Consider the following 22,010-nt stretch of genomic DNA (forward strand, 5'->3'; position numbering starts at 1 on the left):
GATTTTTTAAATATTCTGCTTGTTTTAGGGTGTTTGCTTTTCTCAATTCAGTGCGTCCACAATTGACTATTGTGATGATTGACTAAGACTTATTTAACTTTATACAATATTCACAAAGAAATGTAGATATTTTGTTTTGAAACTTAAGTTAAAGGGACAATTCAGTCTAAGAGAACATTAAAATTTGTATATATATTGGGAAAAATCCAGTTCTAATGGAAATTAGATCAGTCGGTTTTACTGTAATATGCCTGAAAAGCCCATAGTTGTGACATGTGTGTAGATGTTCAAACTCGCTCGCTGTCCGCCATTACACATTGTGGTCGTACTTCTTGTATGCCGTACTCTGTCCCTTGCTCGTAGAGTAATGCAACTTTTGTCTAGAACTGCTCAAATCGCTTCTGAGAGGAGTGTTTACCTTGTTAGGTGATGAATTGTCTTGCCTAAAAATAATTTATTCACCTTTTCAGTGGTTATGTAGTTTATTTGTTTAAACACGCGTGACTTTGGCTCTGGTATAGGTACAGCAGCGTCCATGTTGTACCTGCTTAAAATCGTATTGATCAACGATTTGATGTTTCAACGATATTAATTAAAATACTTAACAATGACGTGGAATTTGTCAATATTTCATGTTATAGGTTTCATAAGAAATGTAGAACAATGCATTTATGCCATATTTTGCTTCTTGCTTATGTAAAAGAATTAGCCTAAGTGAATTGTCCCTTTAAGATTATTTTATCATTTAAGCCTTTTGTTCTATAGAATATCTGCTCTTGGAACTCCAATTAGGTGCAGATATTTAAATGGTATGTAATTTTGTTTGTGAGAAAAATCAAGTCACTAGTTTAACCTTGATAATAAACCAATATCAAGCAAGACTGATAATTCTTTTTTTTTTTCAGTCTTACTTTTTAAAAATTGTTTTCGTTTTAACCTGGAAATGATAGAATACACCAATATCAAGCAAGACTGCTGCATGATTATTTCTTACAACGATGCAATCACCAAGCAAAGCCTTTTGACTTGAATACTATTTATGCTGCCAATGGGTTGTTGATGATTTTTTTTCTAGCAAGATTGCAAGACCACCAGTTTAATTAAATTACAGGGATCATACTCATGAAAATAGATTTTAGTGCCAATTTGGGCTTCTGTCCACTATCATTGGCCAGCTGTCAGTTACATAATTACTGGACACTAGATCTGTCGGGAAAAATGCCTTAAGATAAAACTGGAAATCTAGGCATTCTGCTTACTACATATTCATGAAAACATTCACCATGCTTAAGCATGACAATCGCATCCATCTTCAAGATTTTTTTAATGCTGTCAGAAAAATAGCAAAAAAAAATATAATAGGAGGAAAATTAAGTCAGAGTCTGGCAGGTTATTTTTAGTAATTAAATTCATGATAAGTATTTCAGCATATGCACAGAATGTGTATCTATTTCATGAATATGAACCCTAGATTAAATATTTATAGGAAATGAAGCCAAATTTAACTAATTTTCTTTTTTTTAATCATCAAACGAAAGTTACATTGAAAGTACCATACTCTCAAAGTTCTACAAGGAATCACTTTCTATAACCAAAAGTGTTTCATCCAGTCCAGACATGACAACTTGTTAAATATTCACAAAAGTTTTTTTATTCCCATATGTATTTATTCCTCTGGCCATCCATCAGGCAAAGGGTTGCTAGCAGCACAGTGGAATAGAGAGTGATTACCATCTCCCCATGGAAACGACTGAAATTACAAAATCATCAGTATTAGCTATATAGATAGACAGTTTTTTTCCATATTTATATAAATACAAGTATTGTATGCATATGGTCTTTCATATCATTGGCATTAATACATCAATCAGTTGAGAAATAAACAATAGGATAGCAATTATAACATAAATATTATTTGAAGATTGAAATTAGACTTGTAATTCCACTCCACTACGAATTTGATGCTCTACGATATGCTCCAATACAAGATCTAACAACTCTAGATCTTCGTTAGTGGTCAGCTTTAGCATGACCCCTGGCCTATAATCGGAACATCTTGGAATGTACTGTTAGCCTTTGATACTTCTGAGAGAATAATCAACCACACTGAAGAATCTGTAGTCGAGACTCTGATTGGCTAACCACAGGGGTCATGCTGAGGTGACCTCTAACAGGGACCGAGTTTTTATTGGAGTGTATTGTAGAGCGTCCTAGTGGAGCAGAATTTTTCATTTTAATTAGATTGAACAAACTCTCTACCTTCAGCTATACCGAAAGAACCGTTACACTGAGCTATGTCGATAGTCGATGATCGGAAACTATTATCTAGCTAGTGTTTGATTGGAGGTCCTAGGTTTGAGTTGATCGAGTCCTGGCCATTACACTTTATCCTCCTCTATTACAAAACTCAAATCAATATAAAGAAAAATGGACTAAGCCCAATTTGACTCACATTCCTGAACTATAAGGAAGCCAGTTCCTTCTTATCACAAGTTTTCTCCATGAAATTCTAGAATGTTTTAATTTCCTATTAGGAATTTTAAGTTAAGAAATCCCTTAAAATTAAGGAATATTTGTGAAACTGGATCAAGTCTTTAACGACTTAAACCAACCATGTCAGGTGTTAAGTAAAGTTCCACCCTTCAGTGCATCCTTGTGAAGCTTGTAGTTGACCATACATAACTGGTAAGTTGTCTAAAGTTTGTCAGTGTATGTCATAAGAACTTACATGTTTTCTACAGTACATGTAGTCATAGGGTAAGAACTCTGGACGACCCTCTTCATGCTCCTCTGTCAAAATGGTCAGAACCATTCCAGCAATCAGAAGTGGAACAGACACCATAAGTGATGTTTTCTTTTCCTTCTGGATGTTGGCTGAAAATTAAAAATACTAGTATACAAAGAAAGCCATATTAGTCTACTTGGTTTTTTAACATAGTTCATTAGCCACCTGTCATCCAGTGACCTTGTCACCATTGACAAACGGGATTCCCTAGTGGAATAACTCCTCTAGATTCTGTTATATTCGGATGTTTGATAGATGTCTATGATCGTAAATTCATATAGATGTTATCGTACATATACAACTGTTCGTCACGTGGAAAGAATTTAACAGTTAACGTTTGAATTTCAGAATACGGGATCATTTTGTGCTGTGTGCACCGTTGAAATTTTGTGTCTGTGTAGTGTATTTAAAAATATATTCTAGTCAAATACGATCTTTTAAAACTGCTTAGAATATATCATGCATAAAATCGACTAAATTCAATGATTTCAATAAATTCTCTGTGATAGACTGTTCTTCATGATCATATCCCGTTCCGATTTACCAAGGTTATCTTTAGGTTGGTATACACGTTTGCATAGATACCTTTAAACTGTGGGACATAATATTCGTGTGCAGCTTCTTTTACGTTATCTGTGGGTCTGTATATATATCCACAATCCCTCTTCGGCTGATTCGCTGGTTTTCTGACAGCATTTTTCAAGACCTGTCGAACCAGACCCACTCTTGCTAGCGCCGCCATTTTGTTCTCGAAGGTCAGCGCACGTACGATCGGCAACCGGAAGAACTATTGTACGCATACCCCGGACCCGGACTGGATACTTGTTAATCAGACGCCTTATTATTTTTGGACCCTTAATCTTAGACAAACATTAAAGTTTACATACGAGGAGCGGGACAAATTCAAGTTGATTTTTCTTATTATTTTTAAATATAATTTACTATTTTCAACAAAAATTTCTATAATGCTTATTTTGAAATAATTTATTGTCTACCAAAGATACCATTTTGTGAAAAAGATATTTTTCAATATTAATATTATCAATATGCTTTGCACAAGAAAAATGAAAACAAATTATTTCAAGCTTGAGATACTCAAGCTAAGGATGTACTTCTCTGAGAAGTCAAATTTTCTTGTATTAAACTTTTTTTTATCTTATAGATTTTTGGAAATAGGAGCTCATACCAGTAGAAGAAAATGGAAGAAAAAACATATGTCCATGTGCTCGTATTTGAGCTATGGTAACTCAAAGATACCTTATTGACAGAATATTGGATTTTATGGGAATTTTGCCGTTTTGACCATATGTACAAGATATTAAATCCATAATTTCCTAATGAGGTTTTTGATATGCAAAGATGTTTGCATAATTTATTTTTCAGTGGTATTTATTGAAAATATAGCAGTTATGATTAATAAGACTCATATTTTTTTCTCAGAATAAAGACATATGCTACCCCTACCCCTTAATTTTGAGCTACAAAAGGCGCCATTTTCAGCAATTTTTGCCAGATTTAACCCTCCTTAGAAAAAGTTCTGGTATTACACTTTGGAAATATTTTGAATATCAATAGAGAAAAGGTTGCTCTTTCTAAATCAGGTAGAAAAATGGGGGTCCGTGTGCTTACTCTTTTGCCCCATTTCAATATATGTTGTTTTTCAATATTTTAGAGTAAAAAAATAAAGTGTTAAATGACCATTAAATGTTAAAATAAAGTGACAAAAGCGTATCAGTTCACACATTAATGCTTAATATTTTAATTACAACGAAATTAGTAAAGAATTACAGCAAAAAATAGCTCTCGATGCAGCAAAAAATGCTCTTGCAGTAATGATTTAAGTAAAAACAATTTAAGCAAAAACATGGTAAAACTTTCAATCTTAGTCTCAAAGCGAAAAAAGCACATTTTCAAAGTAGCCGCCAAATGGGTCTTTTCTTAAAATCCCCGTATAAAAAAATCTGCTAAGAATAGAAATGTATTATTTTTTGACAAAATTTGCAACTGGCAGCTTGCTGCATACATGTATATTGATAGATTTTATTTGAAAATCTCATAACTTCTTTGATCTATGTCGAAACGAGACTTCAACGACACTGAAACCTCAGAAGAATACATCCTTAAGAATACATGTATACATATGTTTCAAATATTTCATATAACAAGTGAAATTACAGACGTTTTGTCCAAAAACCGGTCTGTTACACAAACCATTTATCTTTTATAGATACATTCTTGTACATGCTTATGTATCTAATTATTCCCATTTAAAATTGCATTTAAAATTTGTAAAGGTAAAGGTATCTGTAATAAAAAATTTTACACACTCAATACGAAGTTATGTACTTACCATGATCGAAAAATATAGATATATCTAATACGATGTATATGTTTTATATGTTCATTTTCTGTTATGACCAGGGTTAGGGTCTGGGGTACAAGTACTTTCCGCATTCTTTTTCGGTTATGGCAAATATAGTCGATAAATTCATGGTAATCATAAATCACTTAGTGAGTTTTCTATTTCTAAAATGTAATGCTGTAAAATATATTTATAATAATTTCATTATTTCCAATAAATTCAAAGTATAATCAGAGCAAGATGTTACAATGTTGTTATAAGTATTTCCGACTACTTTTGTCTGCTGTATTATCTTTTCTCAACTACTTCCGGTGAAGCAGTCGATTGTTTTGGATTTCTTAGTTAATTGATAATTACTATGACAATTACAACCCTGAAAAATGAAACTACGGAAAGATGGGGAATAATAACCAAAAACTTCCATTAAGGAAAGCCCAGTCAGTACCAGGATCTCAGGTAAATATGAATGGAGCCTACGAAAATCTACTACCGTCCCGGACCTGCAACTCGACACAGGCAGGTGCCCTGGGCCGGTATAATAATATTCAGATATTTAACTAATATATCTGCATTTAGTGATTAAAATCAAAGTAATAGACGGAAAACACTAATATACTACATTTGTAAAGCCATAACCGCTCACAGCCTTACCCTAAATCATGTAATCAAAATGGAACTATTAGTTCACAGCCAGCTGTCCTAAACCCAGCTGTGCTCACCTCCAGCTCTTTTGACTATAGATATATGTACTTAGAACTATGCAGTTAAAATTAGTATTTTCCACTTGTTAAGCTCGGTTTTATTGCTATTGCATGAACAGTAAGATATAAATAAACAAAAATTGACTTCATGTATTACAATGTAGAACACTTAATTACAGTAGCTAGCGAAAACAGGAAACAACAAATAATAATATTGTAGTATACAAATGTACATTTTTATAGCCAAGGATTTATAAGTGAGAAGGATTTGTCACTCAGAGTTTTGGACGAATACGCCGCAAGTGATTTTGTGTTGTGCACTGACTGTGATATTGGGCAACAGCTAATTTGTCTTTGATATCCGCCGGGTGGTATTTTTTTAATGAAATTTTAAGACATTTCTTCTAAATCTTCCATTCCTAAAACAAGGACTAGACATTGTGAAATTTATAAGGCTAACATTGATGTTTCTTTGACTTGATAAGACAAAGTATTTGTTGAGAAAAATGGTTTTTATTCCTGATTCATAGGTGTCTCGCAATGTATAAGTAGTGTAAAAATATTAAAGTAGTGCTGTTCTGATTAATCAAGTTCATCAAGCATCATTGGTTGTAGGTGTTTGACCAATTAATCCATTAAGAAATATGTAATTGATTTTCGTCGGAATTGCCCGATATCATTATAAACAAAAATATTAATATTAGCCATTCAGTAAAACATGCAAGAAATGTCATAGAAAACTTGTCACAATCAATCGCTTATGTGTGTTGTTGCTTATATCATTTCGATTACCAAGCGTCTAAACGATTTGAAGAGCGCATATTTCACTATATATGTAGTAATGTAAACATTCAGAGGAGTATTCAAAAACATAAGTGACCTAGGAACATGGCAACACTTGAGCTTGATGTATATATATACGTAGAACAAAGTTTGTACAATTTTCCTGGAAAACATATGTGGTCAAATTAAATATAATTGATTTTAATCGATCATCGATTGGTTACACAAAACTGATGATGGATCATAAAATTTCAACCGATTCCCAACACTAGTAAAGAGACATTGACAAATCCTTCTCACTTATAAATCCTTGGTATATATATATAGCTTAGCATTATATATAAAATCCTTTTTTTCATTATTAAGGTATGTGTACAGTACATGTATGTTTAATCAGATGTATTTATCTTTGATGTATACAATTATACATGCTTCTTCATTTTGTTTAATTTGTATGCTGTTTTGTTTTGTTTGCAAATTATGTTTGTATGAAACTGTAAACATACTGGTATTATGGATAGGCACTAATTGACCATGGTGCAATACAATGAAGTTGATGTTGGACAGGTTTCATGATATTACAGAGTGAATGAATGAAATAACTATAAAGGCAGTACTGGGGTTGGGGGGTGAAGGTAATTTTAAATTATTATCCACTGGAAGACTGTCTCGACATTACCACAAGCCCTTCTCTGGGTCGTAAGTTCAAATTCCATGTGGGGCAGTTGCCAGGTACTGACCGCTGGTTGATGATTTTTATCTGGGTACTTCGGCTTTCCTCCACTGACAGGCCTGGCTCATCCTTACATGACCCTAGCTGTTAATAGGATGTTAAACTAATAAAACCCACCTGGATTGACTATTAGTATTGAGTTTACAAAGACAGATTCAGTATGTTTACAGTTGTCCTTTTTAGCTTCTTTTCACCCTAGCATCTTACATGTACATACTGTATTCAAACCAATAAGTGCCCTCCCCATTTTTTAGGCTTCAATTTCACTTACTTTGAATTAAATGCAGACTGAAAATATGAAAACATTTTTGGTTTTCTTAACAATTCCTTTTGCAAATTAATTTTTGGCTTTTCTTTGTAGAAATTTTTTATGAGAGACAAGTCCAAATTTGTTTCTATTAGCCCTCCCTGAGTTGCTTCAATTTTTTCAAGCGCCATGGGTGTTCATTGGGTTGAATACAGTACATGTTTTCTTTTTTCTGTTTTGCAGTGTTTTCTTGTAATAATTCTTAATAATGAATTACAGTGTTGAAAACATGTAAAATTCAGCATAAATAAGACTAGAGAGAGAGCAACCATATCTTTAAGGCCTTCTTGGTTATTGGTAGTCCTTATATTCCTAGATGATAAAATGATTTAGTAAACTATCTTAGTTGTTATGATATACATGTACATCTACTGATAAAATTGTAAATCAATTACAGCAGTGGAAGCATAATGATACAATTAAAAACAGTAAATATATTGTTCATTATACCCCAAACAGCTATACAATGTATTTTGCTTGCATCATTTATCTTAAACTGATTAATTCAATCTTTCTTAAAGACAAATGTAGATTGACTCAAGATATGTATGCTCAGGCAGCATTTGGCAGTAACAGTGTGCCTCTCTTACACTGGTTTTCCCTGTTCAGCAAATTAAAGAAGGTGAGAAAAAGTCCTTATTCCTCTCAGTTGGGGGATGACATTTGTCAAAAGGTACAAGAACTGGAGATTTGTAGATAAAGAGTTTCTTATAATCATTTTAAGTATTATATATACATACTTACATGTACAAGATTACATGTGCAGTATATATATATCCTTTCCTTACTCTCATAAAAGCCTAGGACAGTGATCTGGTAAATTCTAGCTGAAATAATATGAAACTCGCACATTTCAATCTGAACATATCCAAGTCTATATTTCAAGCAAATTAAATAAAAATATAAAAAAATTAATAATTAGGTGTCTGGTTTCTTAAAGTTTCATTGTACATCCTACATCAGGTTGCTTGATTTTTATAAGTTTAAATATATGGGACATTGATTAATACATACAAGTACAATTAATATGCAGTAATAATAATTGATCTTCTTCCCTTTCTGGACAAGCAATGCTAGCGCTTCTGTCATTTGGCTGGAAATTGTTGGAAATTATTGATTTCCATATGAAAAGAATAAAAGATTTGAAATCGCAGGAGAAAATTATAACTCATGTATCTATGAAGTTGTTTTGGTAATTGGTTAATTGTGCATGCTGATGAAATGATGATATTCTGAAGAACAATTTAACAGCATTCAGAATTGGGCGTGGATGGGCAACAATTTTAAGAATTTCGTATTAGCTTTTAACTGTGTGAAATATTTATTCATTTTTTTTCAGCAATTTTCATCCCTCATTCTGTCTTAAACATCTGATCAGGAACATTAACAAAATCCAAAGTATAGAGAAAAATATTGTGTATTTATACTATGATAACATTTATTCCAAAAATTAATATAGAAAAAGTTCAAATGATCTTCTTTCTAGTTTAAAATTATCAGTGTCGACCCATAGCTTGTTTATACTGTCAATTGCCTATCTCTTTCACAAATAAACATTTAAAGATGTTCCACCGCTGACAAATGGTATTTTTTCACTATCAAAAACAGAAGGAGACGATTTAGAATTTTTCTTCAGTTACAAAAGTTACTTACTTTACACTATTACCACCATTGAAAAGTTTGAGCTTCTAATTTTTCTCTAAGTTAAAAATATGAAAAATAATTAATTGCATCCCGAAAAAATTCCGAGTCACTTTATCCTATATGAAATTAAGTACTGGTTGCGCATGCACCAAAGGCAAAAGAAAATATTTTATACTATTTTTTGTGTTAATTAGACATTTGTACATGATTAAACACCAATTATTGTTCAAATGATGAATATCATTTATGCTCTGTCGGCGGTGAAGATGCATCTTTAAAGCAATAAAAAAAAATACAGCTGGTATAATGTATATACTTATGTAGTGTTATTTGTCTATATCTGATGTCAACGGGACCAGTCTATTTTTGCTGGTATAGCCAGGTTCCAGATTATACAGGTTTTAATAACCTTATATTAAGAAGAATAATGCCATAATGGTACCATCAAGTCATAGTACAGGGATCTGGATTAGACAAAGAGTCAGTTTGACAGATTATATTACATATATACATACATATGTCTATAAATCTATGAACTGGTATATATATTAGCTATTTAATGTTATTTAATGATGTACATGTATTGGTAAATGTTAATATGTAAGATACGATTCACTTTATTTTGACTATTAAACACATAAAACAAACTATCTTTATTTGGCATGGGCCTGGGACTAGGTAATGGTAGATTTGGTTTAACATTTGCATGTTTGTTTGAAATTTGGTTTGCATGTTTTGATTTTTAGGGAGAGTTGTGTAAATGGAAATCCATATAATTTACTATGTTTCATACATAACCAATTGCACAAAAAAGCTTCCATGGTACATCACCTTAATTGTAGTCTTAGAAAATATGCAGAGAATCGGGTCAGAAGTAAAAATAATTGTATGTGATCTAAGGTAATAATTAATATACTGGTATGTACTGAGGTCATCGTAAAATTACTTTGATGTCAATATCCAAACAAGATGGCTGCCGATACATTGGGACTATATTTGGACCCAATCGATTTTGAAATAGAAAGAGTTTTTCATGTGGCCAGTCATAGAATGGCCACGATACATGCATGGGAGGTGGCTGCTTATTTAATAGATAGCCGCTGATCATGATCAAGTAGCTTGTTTGACTGCATACAATATACTATACACAGATATTATTTTCTCAAGTGTCTTATAACATGTGATAATTTTAACTACATGTGTAACCATGGTCAACCCTAGCTGCAATATACCACTTAGCTAGAGAGAAAGTCTCTTTAGCTCACCCTAGCTGCAATATACCACTTAGCTAGAGAAAGTCTCTTTAGCTCAATCGGTTGGGTGTCAGACTAGTATTCTATAGGTCCTGGGTTTGATCCCTAAAGATGCCCCACTGCCGACAGAGCATAAATGATATTTGAACAATAATCGGTGTTTAATCGTGCATATATATGTCTAATTAACATGAAAAAATAATATAAAATGATTGATTTCGCCTTTGGTGCATGTGCAATTAGTACTTCATTCCATATAGGATATAGTGCCATGGAATTTTTTTGGGATGCAATTTATTATTTTTCATATTTTATCTTGAAGTCAAATTAAAAGCTCATACTTTTCAGTGATGGTAACAGTGTAAAGTAAGTACTTAGGAAAAATATTTAATCGTCTGCTCCTGTTTTTGATAGTGAAAAAATACCATTTGTCAGCGGTGGAGCATCTTTAAAGAGGCAGCTATCAAATTTTAAAAAAAATCCTGTTTTACACATGTATATTTAGGCGTTTGAATTAACTTTCCACTGTAATGATATACTAGTCTGTAAAATAAATATAAGCACGCCCTGTAGGAGTCCTGCATTGACTCTTGCTTTAAGAATTCCTTGGGATTCAGCAAAGGTTTACGAATCTATATCACATATATACATCTCTTAATTTGTACAGGGACTCATCAGAAATACCTTAGAAATCTGACATACAAATGTGAATTACCTAGTCATTTAAGATACAAGATCTTTTAATAATACATATGTTGGATGGTCACATTGACTTTGTTTTTAATCACTGCAAATGTTGATACTAACACAAACAAGTGATGGGTTTCTTGCTCGTAGTCTTTTATAGTGCATGTGGTCATGTTTCAGAGATCTGGTTTTGTTAACTTATGTACATCGGATGTGCCAACCAGGTTTAAATATTGTTTAGATTTTGTCACCTTATAATACATAATTATCAATAGAGATAAAAATGTAAGATAATATATGTTTAATTTGACCACAAAATTATAAAAAAATAAAACAAGAAATTATAGATTTTTTACGATTAATCATTCATCAACATTCTGAAATGCATTTATATGCAATGTACACCAATATTACATATTTTTATTATCAAATTCAAGATTAGCACTTCCCAAACAATAATAAGCAATATTGCTTTGAGATATCAAGTAAATTTGGTCAGACTGTCCAAACAGATTGCTTCAAGTTACCGGTAAAGAAGGTTATTTAGTTAAATATGATTTTGAATTTACATGTATAAAATATATCAGTTTTGTGAGTATGAAAATTAAAAAAAAAAAATATATATATATATTTATCACCAAGAGTTGTCTTTCTTACACTTATAAGTATGATATTCTTATAGTTATTTGTTCGGAAAAATTCTCTATAAATAATTTGCAAAATGGATATTTGATTTTATTTATTTTTACAGTTTTTACAAGCAACTAACCCTGATTTTGTGAGAGGCTCTAAGATCCGAGGCTCGGAGCGTCTAGTCCGCGGGAAATCTCAGGATGAGTTGGATAAGGGGTCGGAAGGTGCCCAGTGGTCCGTGCCGCTGGTGGAGGCCCTTTTCCTTCCAGACTTTCCTGTCAGGGGCAGTCTGGAGGAGCAGGAGTTTGAGGTATATAAAGTTTTTAATTATTGGGTTAGATTTCAGACTTTGTTTTGGCCAGCTAGTGTAGTTAAATTTGTATATTCTGTAATCATACAACAGTAATGATGATTTAGGAAATGTCTGTCTCTCCATCTGTCAGTCTATGTCAGTCTGCCCATTCATCCGCCTGTCTGTCATATGCAAATCTTGTCCGAACAACTCCTAAAATACTGAACCAATTTCAATGAGACTTTTTAAGGTCCTTTCCAGAAATTATGAATTTCAAGTCCCTTGTGATAGAGTCTAGGATTTCCTCCTGGAAAGGGTGGAGTTTACCAAGGTTTATGTAGGGAAAACATATTTTTGAACATTATTTATTCAGTATCCATTGAATATGATTCACACTTGGTTAGAAATTATTAGCATGATGGTATTTGTACATGATAGTCAATTGCAAATTGGCCCTATGCAACCCCCAGGGGTGGGCCAAAAGGGGTCAATATATACACTAATTTCAATGTGTACTTTTTGACAGGTAATGGATGTGATAGCCAAAGGAGCCTACGGAAACGTGCTACGAGTCCGGAGAGAGGATGAAAAACAGGTGTATGCCATGAAGGTAGGTACATGTATACCCTATCTACACTATCTATTGAGAAAACATTTAAATTTTATGCTCATATGTCATGAATTAGGCGGGGTTGTCTGTTCCTTTCCATCTAGAAACCAACTGCTTAATAAGACCACTTTTCTAGGCCCCGGGTCTCAAATGATTCATTTCAACTAAATACAACCTGTGTATAAAGACCACCTGGCTATAAAGACCATTTTCCTGACCTCTGTCCCTCAGGTGGACTTAATTGACAGGTTTGACTGTAGCTTTAACAAAGTACTTTAAGTACTGTAAAACAATTAAATTTCGTTGGACATTTAATTTCGTTTATTTCGTGGGTTCATAAAAATGACTAAAATAAAACAGAAATGAAAATATAAACAGAAATAAATTTTTATCTTAAATAGAAGAACTACAAAAATTTCCCCAAACGTAAAATAATGTTTATAGACATCAAACAACAAAATTTTACCCAAAGAAAATTAGATGTTTTTACAGTATGAAGTTGAGCATAATTTAATCAATTAATTTTAATTGACTGGCTGTTTATATGTTTGATGATTTTACTAGTAATATGAGTAATTTTTCGTTGACCTTGGTGTAGATGTCTGATTAATAAGTCTTGATGATTTTAATAGGAGTAATTTTTTGTTGACCTTGGTACCTGTCTGTTTGACATGTCTTGATGATTTTAATAAGAGAACTTTTCGTTGATCTTGATATAGGTGATGGGTAAGACTCAGATCATTGTGGAAGGAGCCATACAGCAGTGTAAAGACGAGGCCGCTATACAGGTGTGTACAGTTAAACACCGCTATACAGGTGTGTACAGTTAAACACCGCTATACAGATGTGTAGAGTTAAACACCGCTATACAGGTGTGTAGAGTTAAACACTGCTATACAGGTGTGTAGAGTTAAACACTGCTATACAGGTGTGTACAGTTAAACACCGCTATACAGGTGTGTACAGTTAAACACCGCTATACAGGTGTGTACAGTTAAACACCGCTATACAGGTGTGTACAGTTAAACACCGCTATACAGGTGTGTACAGTTAAACACCGCTATACAGGTGTGTACAGTTAAACACCACTATACAGGTGTGTACAGTTAAACACCGCTATACAGGTGTGTACAGTTAAACACCGCTATACAGGTGTGTACAGTTAAACACCGCTATACAGGTGTGTACAGTTAAACACTGCTATACAGGTGTGTACAGTTAAACACCACTATACAGGTGTGTACAGTTAAACATCACTATACAGGTGTGTACAGTTAAACACCACTATACAGGTGTGTACACTTAAACAAGGTCATGGGCACCAATGAAATACATTGGATGGAAGTTCTAGCAATTTAAAGATGCTACACGCTGACGAATGGTTTGTTTTATCTAACAAAAAAAGGAGCAGATGAATTAGTATTTTTCTCTTCAGTTACAGAAGTTTCTTACTTTACACAATTACCAACATTATTATATCACAATTATACATCAACTAGTTTTCAAATTAATGGTATATATTGTTTATACTCTGTCAGTGGTGGAGCATTTATAGCCCACCATTACCAGATGGTGGGCTATTCAAATCGCTTTCGCCCATGGCCGTCCGTCCGTTTGTCCGTTCGTTCGTCTGTCTATCCGTTACCAATTCTTGTTACCGCTATTTCTCAGAAAATACTACAGGGATCTTTTCCAAATTTCATATATAGTTTCCCCTAGGGCCCTAGTTGTGCATATTGAATTTTGGGACTGATTGTTCAACAAGATGGCCGCCAGGCAGCCATCTTGGATTTTGATAGTTAAAGTTTGTTACCGCTTTTTCTCAGAAAGTGCTGGTAGCTTTCCCTAGGGCCCTAGTTGTGCATAGTACATTTTGGGACTGATTGGTCAACGAGATGGCCAACCGGCTGCCATCTTGGATTTCATTGTTGAAGTTTGTTGCCGCTGTTTCTCAGAAAGTACTGAAGCGATCTGTCAAATTTTATATGTAGTTTATTTGAAAAAGTTTGAAAAGCAGGGTAAAGATACCTCTTTCCATTGTCAGACATAGATCATTCTTTGGTGGGCGCCAAGATCCCTCTGGGATCTCTTATTAAACAACTTACCTTTCTGATTGTTTCCGTTCTTTGTCTCATGCTGGAAATATGACAATGTGAATATAAGGGCCAGTGGACATGGCTGGATGAGCCAGTTATGTGATAAATATAATTTCTACAATAAGATGGAACATTTTAATTACATTTACAGGCAATGCTTGGAGACCATCCCTTTATTGTGAAATTACATGAATACTGGCAGTCCAAAAAGTTCCTTTATATAGGTAAGTACTGATATTGTCATCTTTGATAAAATATGTACCATATTTGCTGTAATTAGCTCCCACGGTGATTAAATTATTGCAGAGATTTAAATCTCTGATAATTGTAACAAAGCGGGCGCTTAATGAACCAAAATGTAAGTTGTGGATAAAAAAATGTCGGCCATATTTTAACTCATTCTGTACTCATGGTACATTAATCTGTTACAGTAAATATGCTTATACCTTTTAACCTTTGAGATACATTATTATGTCATAGTCTACATGTAAGACTCGCAAGTTCATGTTATATGGGATACAATGCTGATGTCATAGGCATCGCATGTTGTAAAACATTGTTAAATTCATGGGATACAACTTCAACTCTTCTCTTGAAAAGGAGAGGGGCGTTAATTATGGTGAATATGGTATATATAAATACACACGGCTAATTTATTGGGGTTATCATGACCGAGTGTTTCAGATGTAAATATCACCACTCACCAATTCAAGACCTGTGGATTGTGCGTTGAAAACCCATGCCACATCATGTACTGACTGTACATAGGTTGGAGGTATTTTTCCGGGTACTCTGATTTTCCTTTATCTCCTACACCTAGTGTGTCTTTAAATGGCCCTGCATATGACATGTCATCCTCAACATTCCAGGGGTTACTATTACTGTTGTAATATCACCCCTGGACAATGCCATAGCAAAACTGAAGGCTCTATCTACAACAATAGATGAGCACTTAATTTGGTCCTTTGATGTACATCAAAATAATTGAATGATGGTACATTTTGATTAACTGTGTTGTTTTAAAGTTGGGTGTTGCATTCTTTAATCTTCATTTGAAATCTTTGCTGGCCTGTGATTGGTCAGTTTTGTTCTCCTGAGCTACCTTTAGTTTCACTATGAGATAGTCCAGGGGTGGATATAACGACAGTGATAGTAACCCTTGGACTACATTTATTGAGGATGAGAATATTTTAACATAATATATACACCACATGCTTACTGCCCAGTCTGCCTATTGTACTTGGTTGAACTCTTGTAAGGACTGCTAAAGGTAACCTTTACACTTATCAAAAGCTCTTTGTTTATTGTTCTGTTGAATTGAAAAATAACTTTACTTATTTATTTTACATTGATGACAAAACAAGACATTTAGTTTTTTTGATGGCCTGCATGAACGTAAGTTTGCAAGTGGCGTTGAAGTGGGAGGAAACCAGATGCACAAAGATGCACAAAGAAACCCCATGTGATCTGGCAGGCAACCATTTCTTTAAAAGGAAAAGGGTGGTTGATGTCAGAAAGGTGATGGGCAGGGTTTCCTTTCTTTTTTTGTATCATAACCTTTTCATGAAAAATACACCTGCATTCAATTACCACTTTATTTTATTTAGATTTCAAATGGAATGTAACACACTTGGGCTTATATAATAGACAATAACACAAAAATAAAAAAATAGTAATCCCTAAGGATGCAGGAAATTTTACTTAAGAAAATGCCACTCATAAGGTCAGTGTAATGTCCCTGCCCTGTTTGAACAAAACTTCTTGACTCTATTCTCAATTTGTAACTTTGTATATATGCTTAAAGATGCTCCATCGCTGACAAATGGTATTTTTTCACTATCAAAAACAAGAGCAGACGATTTAGTATTTTTCTTCTGTTACAAAAGTTACTGACTTTACACCATTACCAACATTGAAAAGTTTGAGCTTCTAATTTTACTTCAAGTTAAAAATATGAAAAATAATTAATTGTAACCCGAAAAAATTCTGTGGCGCTATATCCTATATGGAATGAAGTACTAATTGCGCATGCACCAAAGTCAAAATAAATTATATCATATTATTTTTTGTGTTAATTAGACATATATATATATATATATATACGACAAAACACCAAATATTGTTCAAATAATGAATATCATTTATGCTCTGTCGGTGGTGGAGCATCTTTAACTTTGACCATATGCTTAAAATTGGCATTCACTAACATTCTTAATGCTCATTCCTCAAATTTTAAGTTTAGAACGGGTTGATATTTGAGAATGAATGTGATCATTTTCAAGTTTGTAATCTCGTTCCCAAATATGGCGGACATGCAGGCATTATAAGAACTGGTCAATGTGAGTAAATGTCATCAAACATCCACCTGAAGATGATGATTTATGATATCAATATTGTTTTAGTTAGGTAAAATAATGAAAAATGATATTTGAAGAACAATGAGCAAGAGTGGTTCTATGACTTTTAGAGACAGATCTCTCACTTCTAAGGCTTACCTCAGCAAAGCATTAGTGTATACTACCGACAGTAAGTTGACTTTGTTGCTTTGAGTTGGGTGTCACGCTCTGTAATCTTCTAAGGAAGACTATGCTAGTCTGTGATTTTCTCTTGAGGTATTTTCAGTTTTACATGATAGAAATATTTTTGACAGTGATGAAAATAATTCTCATGGATTTGAAATGGATTGAAGTCAAGTGTTATATTTACCTTTGTATATCTGGTTTATCAATAGGATCTTATTATGTTATTGGTCAGTTGTCCATGATAACACACCGAAAGGGGCTGGCACCCACTATTTCCCGTCATATTATGAACTGTTCCATCATCTCATATTTTTCTCTGTGTGCATTTCATGCTTTATTTTTTTACCCACCATTTTTCATCAATAGATGGTGGGCTATTCAAATCGCCTTTCGTCCGTGATCCGTCCGTCCGTCCTTCCATCCCTTATTTTTTTTTTAACGCTTTTTCTTTGAAAGTACTACAGGGATGTTTCTCAAATCTCACATGCAGGTTCCCCTAGGGCCCTAATTGTGCACATTGCATATTTGACTGATTAGTGACCAACCAAGATGGCCAACAGGCCGCCATTTTGAATTTTGATCATTGAAGTTTGTTACTGCTATTTCTTAGAAAGTACTGAAGGGATATGTCTCTAATTTCACATGCAGGTTCCCATAGGGCCCTAGTTGTGCATATTGCATTTTAGGATTGATCTTTTAACAAGATGGCCAACAGAACGCCATCTTGGATTTTGATAGCTGAAGTTTGTTCCCGCAATTGCTCAGAAAGTACTGAAGGCATCTGTCTGAAATTTTATATGCCAGGTTACCCTAGGGCCCTTGTTGTGCATAATACATTTTGGTGAATGCACTGATGGGTGAACAAAATGGCCAACAGGCTGCCATCTTGGATTTTTAGGTCACCTGACCATAGGTCACGGTGACTTATTGCAATAGTCTATTGTTCTTCTTTGTGCGTTGTGCGACGTGCCTTGTGCATTGTGCGACATGCGTCCGTTAACATTTCCTTGTGAACACGATACTTGAGTAAATTTGAACTGAGCTTAATGAAATTTTGTATGTAGACTAACATTGGAAAGATCTCGGACGAGTAAGAAAATCAGCTGGATTTGATAATGATTACAGAGTTATTGTCCTTTGCACTAACAATTATTATTGGACCTTGTGAACACGATAACTTGAGTAAATTTGAACCAAGTTTAATGAAACTTTGTATGTAGACTAGCATTGGAAAGATCTCAGGTGAGTTTGATAATCAGCTGATTTGATTGTAATTTACAGAGTTACTGCCCTTTGGTTAATATTTATTATTGGACATTGTGAACAGGATAACTTGTGTAAATATGAACCAAGTTTAATGAAACTTTGTAGGTAGACTAGCATTGGAAAGATCTTGGCTGAGTTTGAAAATCAGCATGACTTGACGTTAACTTAATCAGGAAGTATGTTGCCCTTTTCAATAATTATTATTGAACCTTGTGAACATGATAATGTAAGTTAATATGCAAAAGCTTAATGAAATTTGTATTGAGACTTAGATCTATACATGTATGTATGTTCTTATTTCATGAACAAAAGACATCAGTTGGCTAGTAAATGACATAACTAATCTGTATCAAATATCAGGTGACCGTTAAGGCCCATGAAGTTTGTTACCGCTATTTCTCACTTAGTACTAAAGAGATCTGTCTCAGATTCCATGTGCAGGTTCCCCTATCTAGTTAATGTAGTTACATGTAGTATATTATGTAAGCATATAGCAAGACAACCGTAATTTCCATATTTTTTAAACTATCAAGTCTTCTTTTACTCAAGAGTTTTTGCAAGGCGCTTGCCCATGAAGAGCTATTCTCACTTGCTAAAGGATCTGTCTCAGATTATGTGCAGGTTCCCCTATCTAGCTATGTAGTATATTATGTTCATATAGCAAGACAACCGTAATTTCCATATGTGGTTAGGAGAGTTCTTATGGTATTCAAATATTTAAGAATGTGTTTGTGAAAGTAGTTTTTAAAAGTTTCTCTGCTAAGTATGTACTTATATAGCCTGAGAATAATTTAAAATCGGGATCTGTACTCCGTTATAAGTCAAACAAGGACATATTATTCTCTATCAATAAAAGTCTCAAGGTCTTGATTTATATGCTAATAGAACACCGACATTAGTCGGCGATAGTGATGGTCAGAATCATGTATATGTAGATAGTAAACTAGTAACTAACAAGGTCTCCATTTCTATGCTGAATGAACACCGATAATCCGGACACCTTTGTTCAAGACTAAATCATCCATATGAGGAATTTCCCACATTGCGGAATTCTGCGTTCTTACTCAATATGTAACATTTCGGTAATCCGTTCCATTTCAGTGCGGATAGCCAGACTACAAATTTTTGACTATGGGCATCTGGATCTGTGAAAACATTCTAATTAAAGATTTTGTTTCACTTAATATTTAGCATATAGTTGTTTATCTATGATATTTATTAAGTGTTATTCAGGGTATTTTGTGGGATTATATATGTTTCAAAGATTGATTTGAGGAAAAATTTCACAATTGGAAATAACTTATCTTAAAAAAGTTGTAACAATTACTAGAGACAAAATCTTAAAATAAAAAGGTCCTTTGGACAAAAATATCCTTCTGAAAGATAATTTTTTTTTAGATCAAAGACCTCCAGACTAAAGTATTATTATCACGTTTTTAGGAACTGGGTCACTGGAAAAATAAAGTGACAAACAGGATGGTTATATAAAGATGGAAATGTCTGTTTGATATGTTTTTGTCCTCAAAGACTTAACACCTACCACGTGTTCTGACATTTACAAAAGGCCATACATGATGCTTGATTTAAACCGCCTGAATGTGTACGGTAAATGAAATCTAATTTTCATGTCTGGCACCTTAATTTTGAAATATTATGAGTTGAATGTGTATATGATTCTCTATAAGTATGCCAATGGTGAAAAATAAATTAGATTAGGAAAATTTAAAGAAAAAAAATTAAAATAATAGAATATACCTATATATAGGGAAAAAACAACAGTGAAGAATACTCATGTCCCATTACTGTTTATTGTTCTTGTAGCTGTTTTTGAGCAGATTTACTATTGTGAATTCCTTGCCTGCGAAATACTCTAAATTTAATTGCACACATAAGTAAGTCAGTTGGCGGTGTCTTGTCCTGAGGCAGTTTTGAATGGTACCTTTAAAAAGGTGACTTAATTTAGGATCTTTTATTTTCTTCCTAACTGACTTTCTTCTTCCCAACTTCTCAATATATAGATACAACCTCAATTTTTGCGTTTTGTAGAGTGCTCATGCGAGGCCCTGTGAGATAGGTTCTGGGTTCTGTCCTGAGAACACAACACCATACTAGCCATTCAGATTGGGGCTAAATTAAGGCCATACAGTACTCTTCCAAAATAGGCTTAAGTGTTTGAAAATCCTTACCGTTAATCATTCCAATAGAAAATGTCCTAACAAAATTTTGTAAAACCTCCAAAATATCCTAAAGATTTTTAAATCAATCTGAAACACTGCATGGTCTATAAAAGTGGTAGTTTCTGCTCCTACTTAGCATTCAGTATACAGGGAATGGGACTACTGGTTTGCCCGTTGTCAGTATAATGTGACCAGGTGGGGTGTGCTGTCTGTTGTCTCCGGTAGTATGCTTCAGTGAGATAGCACTATAAAATGGACGTTTCTACTATTGCAATGAGACACAACATGAACATACTACAGCCTCCCAAAATACACAGAAGACATTCACACACACACATATCGTATAGAGTGGAGGCCATCTGTAAATGACACTAGCTGTTAATAGGATTTAAATAATACAACCATCCTAAAGCTGGCATGTCCTGTTCCTATTTTGCCTACAGACATGCAGGTGAGGTGCTTGGCCATTTAATTATGTCATACAAATATGTACAGTTGAATTAAGGTTTGGGTTTTATGAGTTTAATGTCCTGTCAACAGCCAGCCCAGGGTCAAGTAAGGATGTGCCAGGTTTGTTGGTTGAAGAAAGCTAAAGTTCTAGGAGAAAAACCACCGACAAGCAGTCAGTACCTGGCAACTGCCCCACTTGAGATTCAAACCCAGAGGTGGAGGGCGTTTGATAACATGTCCGGACATCTTAACCACTCTTCTTTCGGGTTAAATTAAGAATTTTTAAAATCTCAAAAAAGTTAATTTGTTAATTTTTTCCAATTTTATTTTTCAGTTTTAGATTACATTCCTTATGGAGACATTTTTACACTATGGACGTTTCATGGCTATTTTCCTGAGCAACTAGTGAAAGTTTTTGTTGCCGAGATGGCCATGGTTTTGGGTAAGTGTAAATTAAATTGACTGATGTGCTTTTGTTTTACCAGTCTCTTTCAAATTTTGCTATATTTAGCTAAGAACTGTACATATTCCTACAATTGCTGTGAAACCACTGTCAAATTATGCCATATATATATATATGTTTAGCTCAAGAAATGTTGATGTACAAACTGGAGCATGTACTAATGGCGATGTGGGGTCACGGGACACACTAATGTTCGGAGTCAAATGACTATCCCGGAAGTCGTCCTATTACAAACTGGTTAAACGT

At 33.9% G+C, this 22,010-nt stretch overlaps 2 protein-coding genes across 4 annotated transcripts in view; one reads left to right on the forward strand and one right to left on the reverse strand.

Annotated features, from left to right (window-relative positions):
- Window positions 1-1,506: 1,506 nt before the first annotated feature.
- LOC138331430 (cytochrome c oxidase subunit 6A1, mitochondrial-like) lies at window positions 1,507-3,555 on the reverse strand. Its single transcript, XM_069279036.1, has 3 exons — window positions 3,371-3,555; window positions 2,729-2,874; window positions 1,507-1,750 (listed from the first exon to the last, which is right to left on the reverse strand). Exons 1-3 carry the CDS (start codon window positions 3,525-3,527, stop codon window positions 1,667-1,669), a joined length of 387 nt encoding a protein of 128 aa, XP_069135137.1. The 5' UTR covers window positions 3,528-3,555; the 3' UTR covers window positions 1,507-1,666.
- Window positions 3,556-5,420: 1,865 nt separating this feature from the next.
- LOC138331431 (ribosomal protein S6 kinase-related protein-like) overlaps window positions 5,421-22,010 on the forward strand; it is a 42,492-nt gene continuing 25,902 nt past the window's right edge. For 2 of the 3 annotated variants that reach the window (XR_011209692.1, XM_069279037.1), the window contains exons 1-7: window positions 5,447-5,603; window positions 8,193-8,293; window positions 12,007-12,198; window positions 12,707-12,790; window positions 13,510-13,578; window positions 15,038-15,110; window positions 21,636-21,743. Coding sequence is in view for 2 of the 3 variants with exons in the window: in XM_069279037.1 (XP_069135138.1) it covers window positions 8,216-8,293; window positions 12,007-12,198; window positions 12,707-12,790; window positions 13,510-13,578; window positions 15,038-15,110; window positions 21,636-21,743 (604 nt within the window). In the remaining variant the exon portion in view is untranslated. Of the gene's footprint in view, window positions 5,604-8,192; window positions 8,294-12,006; window positions 12,199-12,706; window positions 12,791-13,509; window positions 13,579-15,037; window positions 15,111-21,635; window positions 21,744-22,010 lie in introns of all 3 variants that reach the window. The other variant, XM_069279039.1, reaches the window with a different exon arrangement.

The sequence above is a fragment of the Argopecten irradians genome, chromosome 9 (assembly GCF_041381155.1).
Source record: "Argopecten irradians isolate NY chromosome 9, Ai_NY, whole genome shotgun sequence".
In the NCBI taxonomy this organism is placed as follows: domain Eukaryota; kingdom Metazoa; phylum Mollusca; class Bivalvia; order Pectinida; family Pectinidae; genus Argopecten; species Argopecten irradians.

What these genes read in the sequence shown, in the direction of transcription:
- LOC138331430 (XM_069279036.1), bottom strand. Translation starts at nt 3,527, where the DNA reads ATGGCGGCGCTAGCAAGAGTGGGTCTGGTTCGACAGGTCTTGAAAAAT. An exon ending in TTATGTCCCACAGTTTAAAG is followed by an intron (nt 2,875 to 3,370) that starts GTATCTATGCAA and finishes TTTAATTTTCAG; the next exon opens with CCAACATCCAGAAGGAAAAG. An exon ending in ACATGTACTGTAGAAAACAT is followed by an intron (nt 1,751 to 2,728) that starts GTAAGTTCTTAT and finishes TTGTAATTTCAG; the next exon opens with TCGTTTCCATGGGGAGATGG.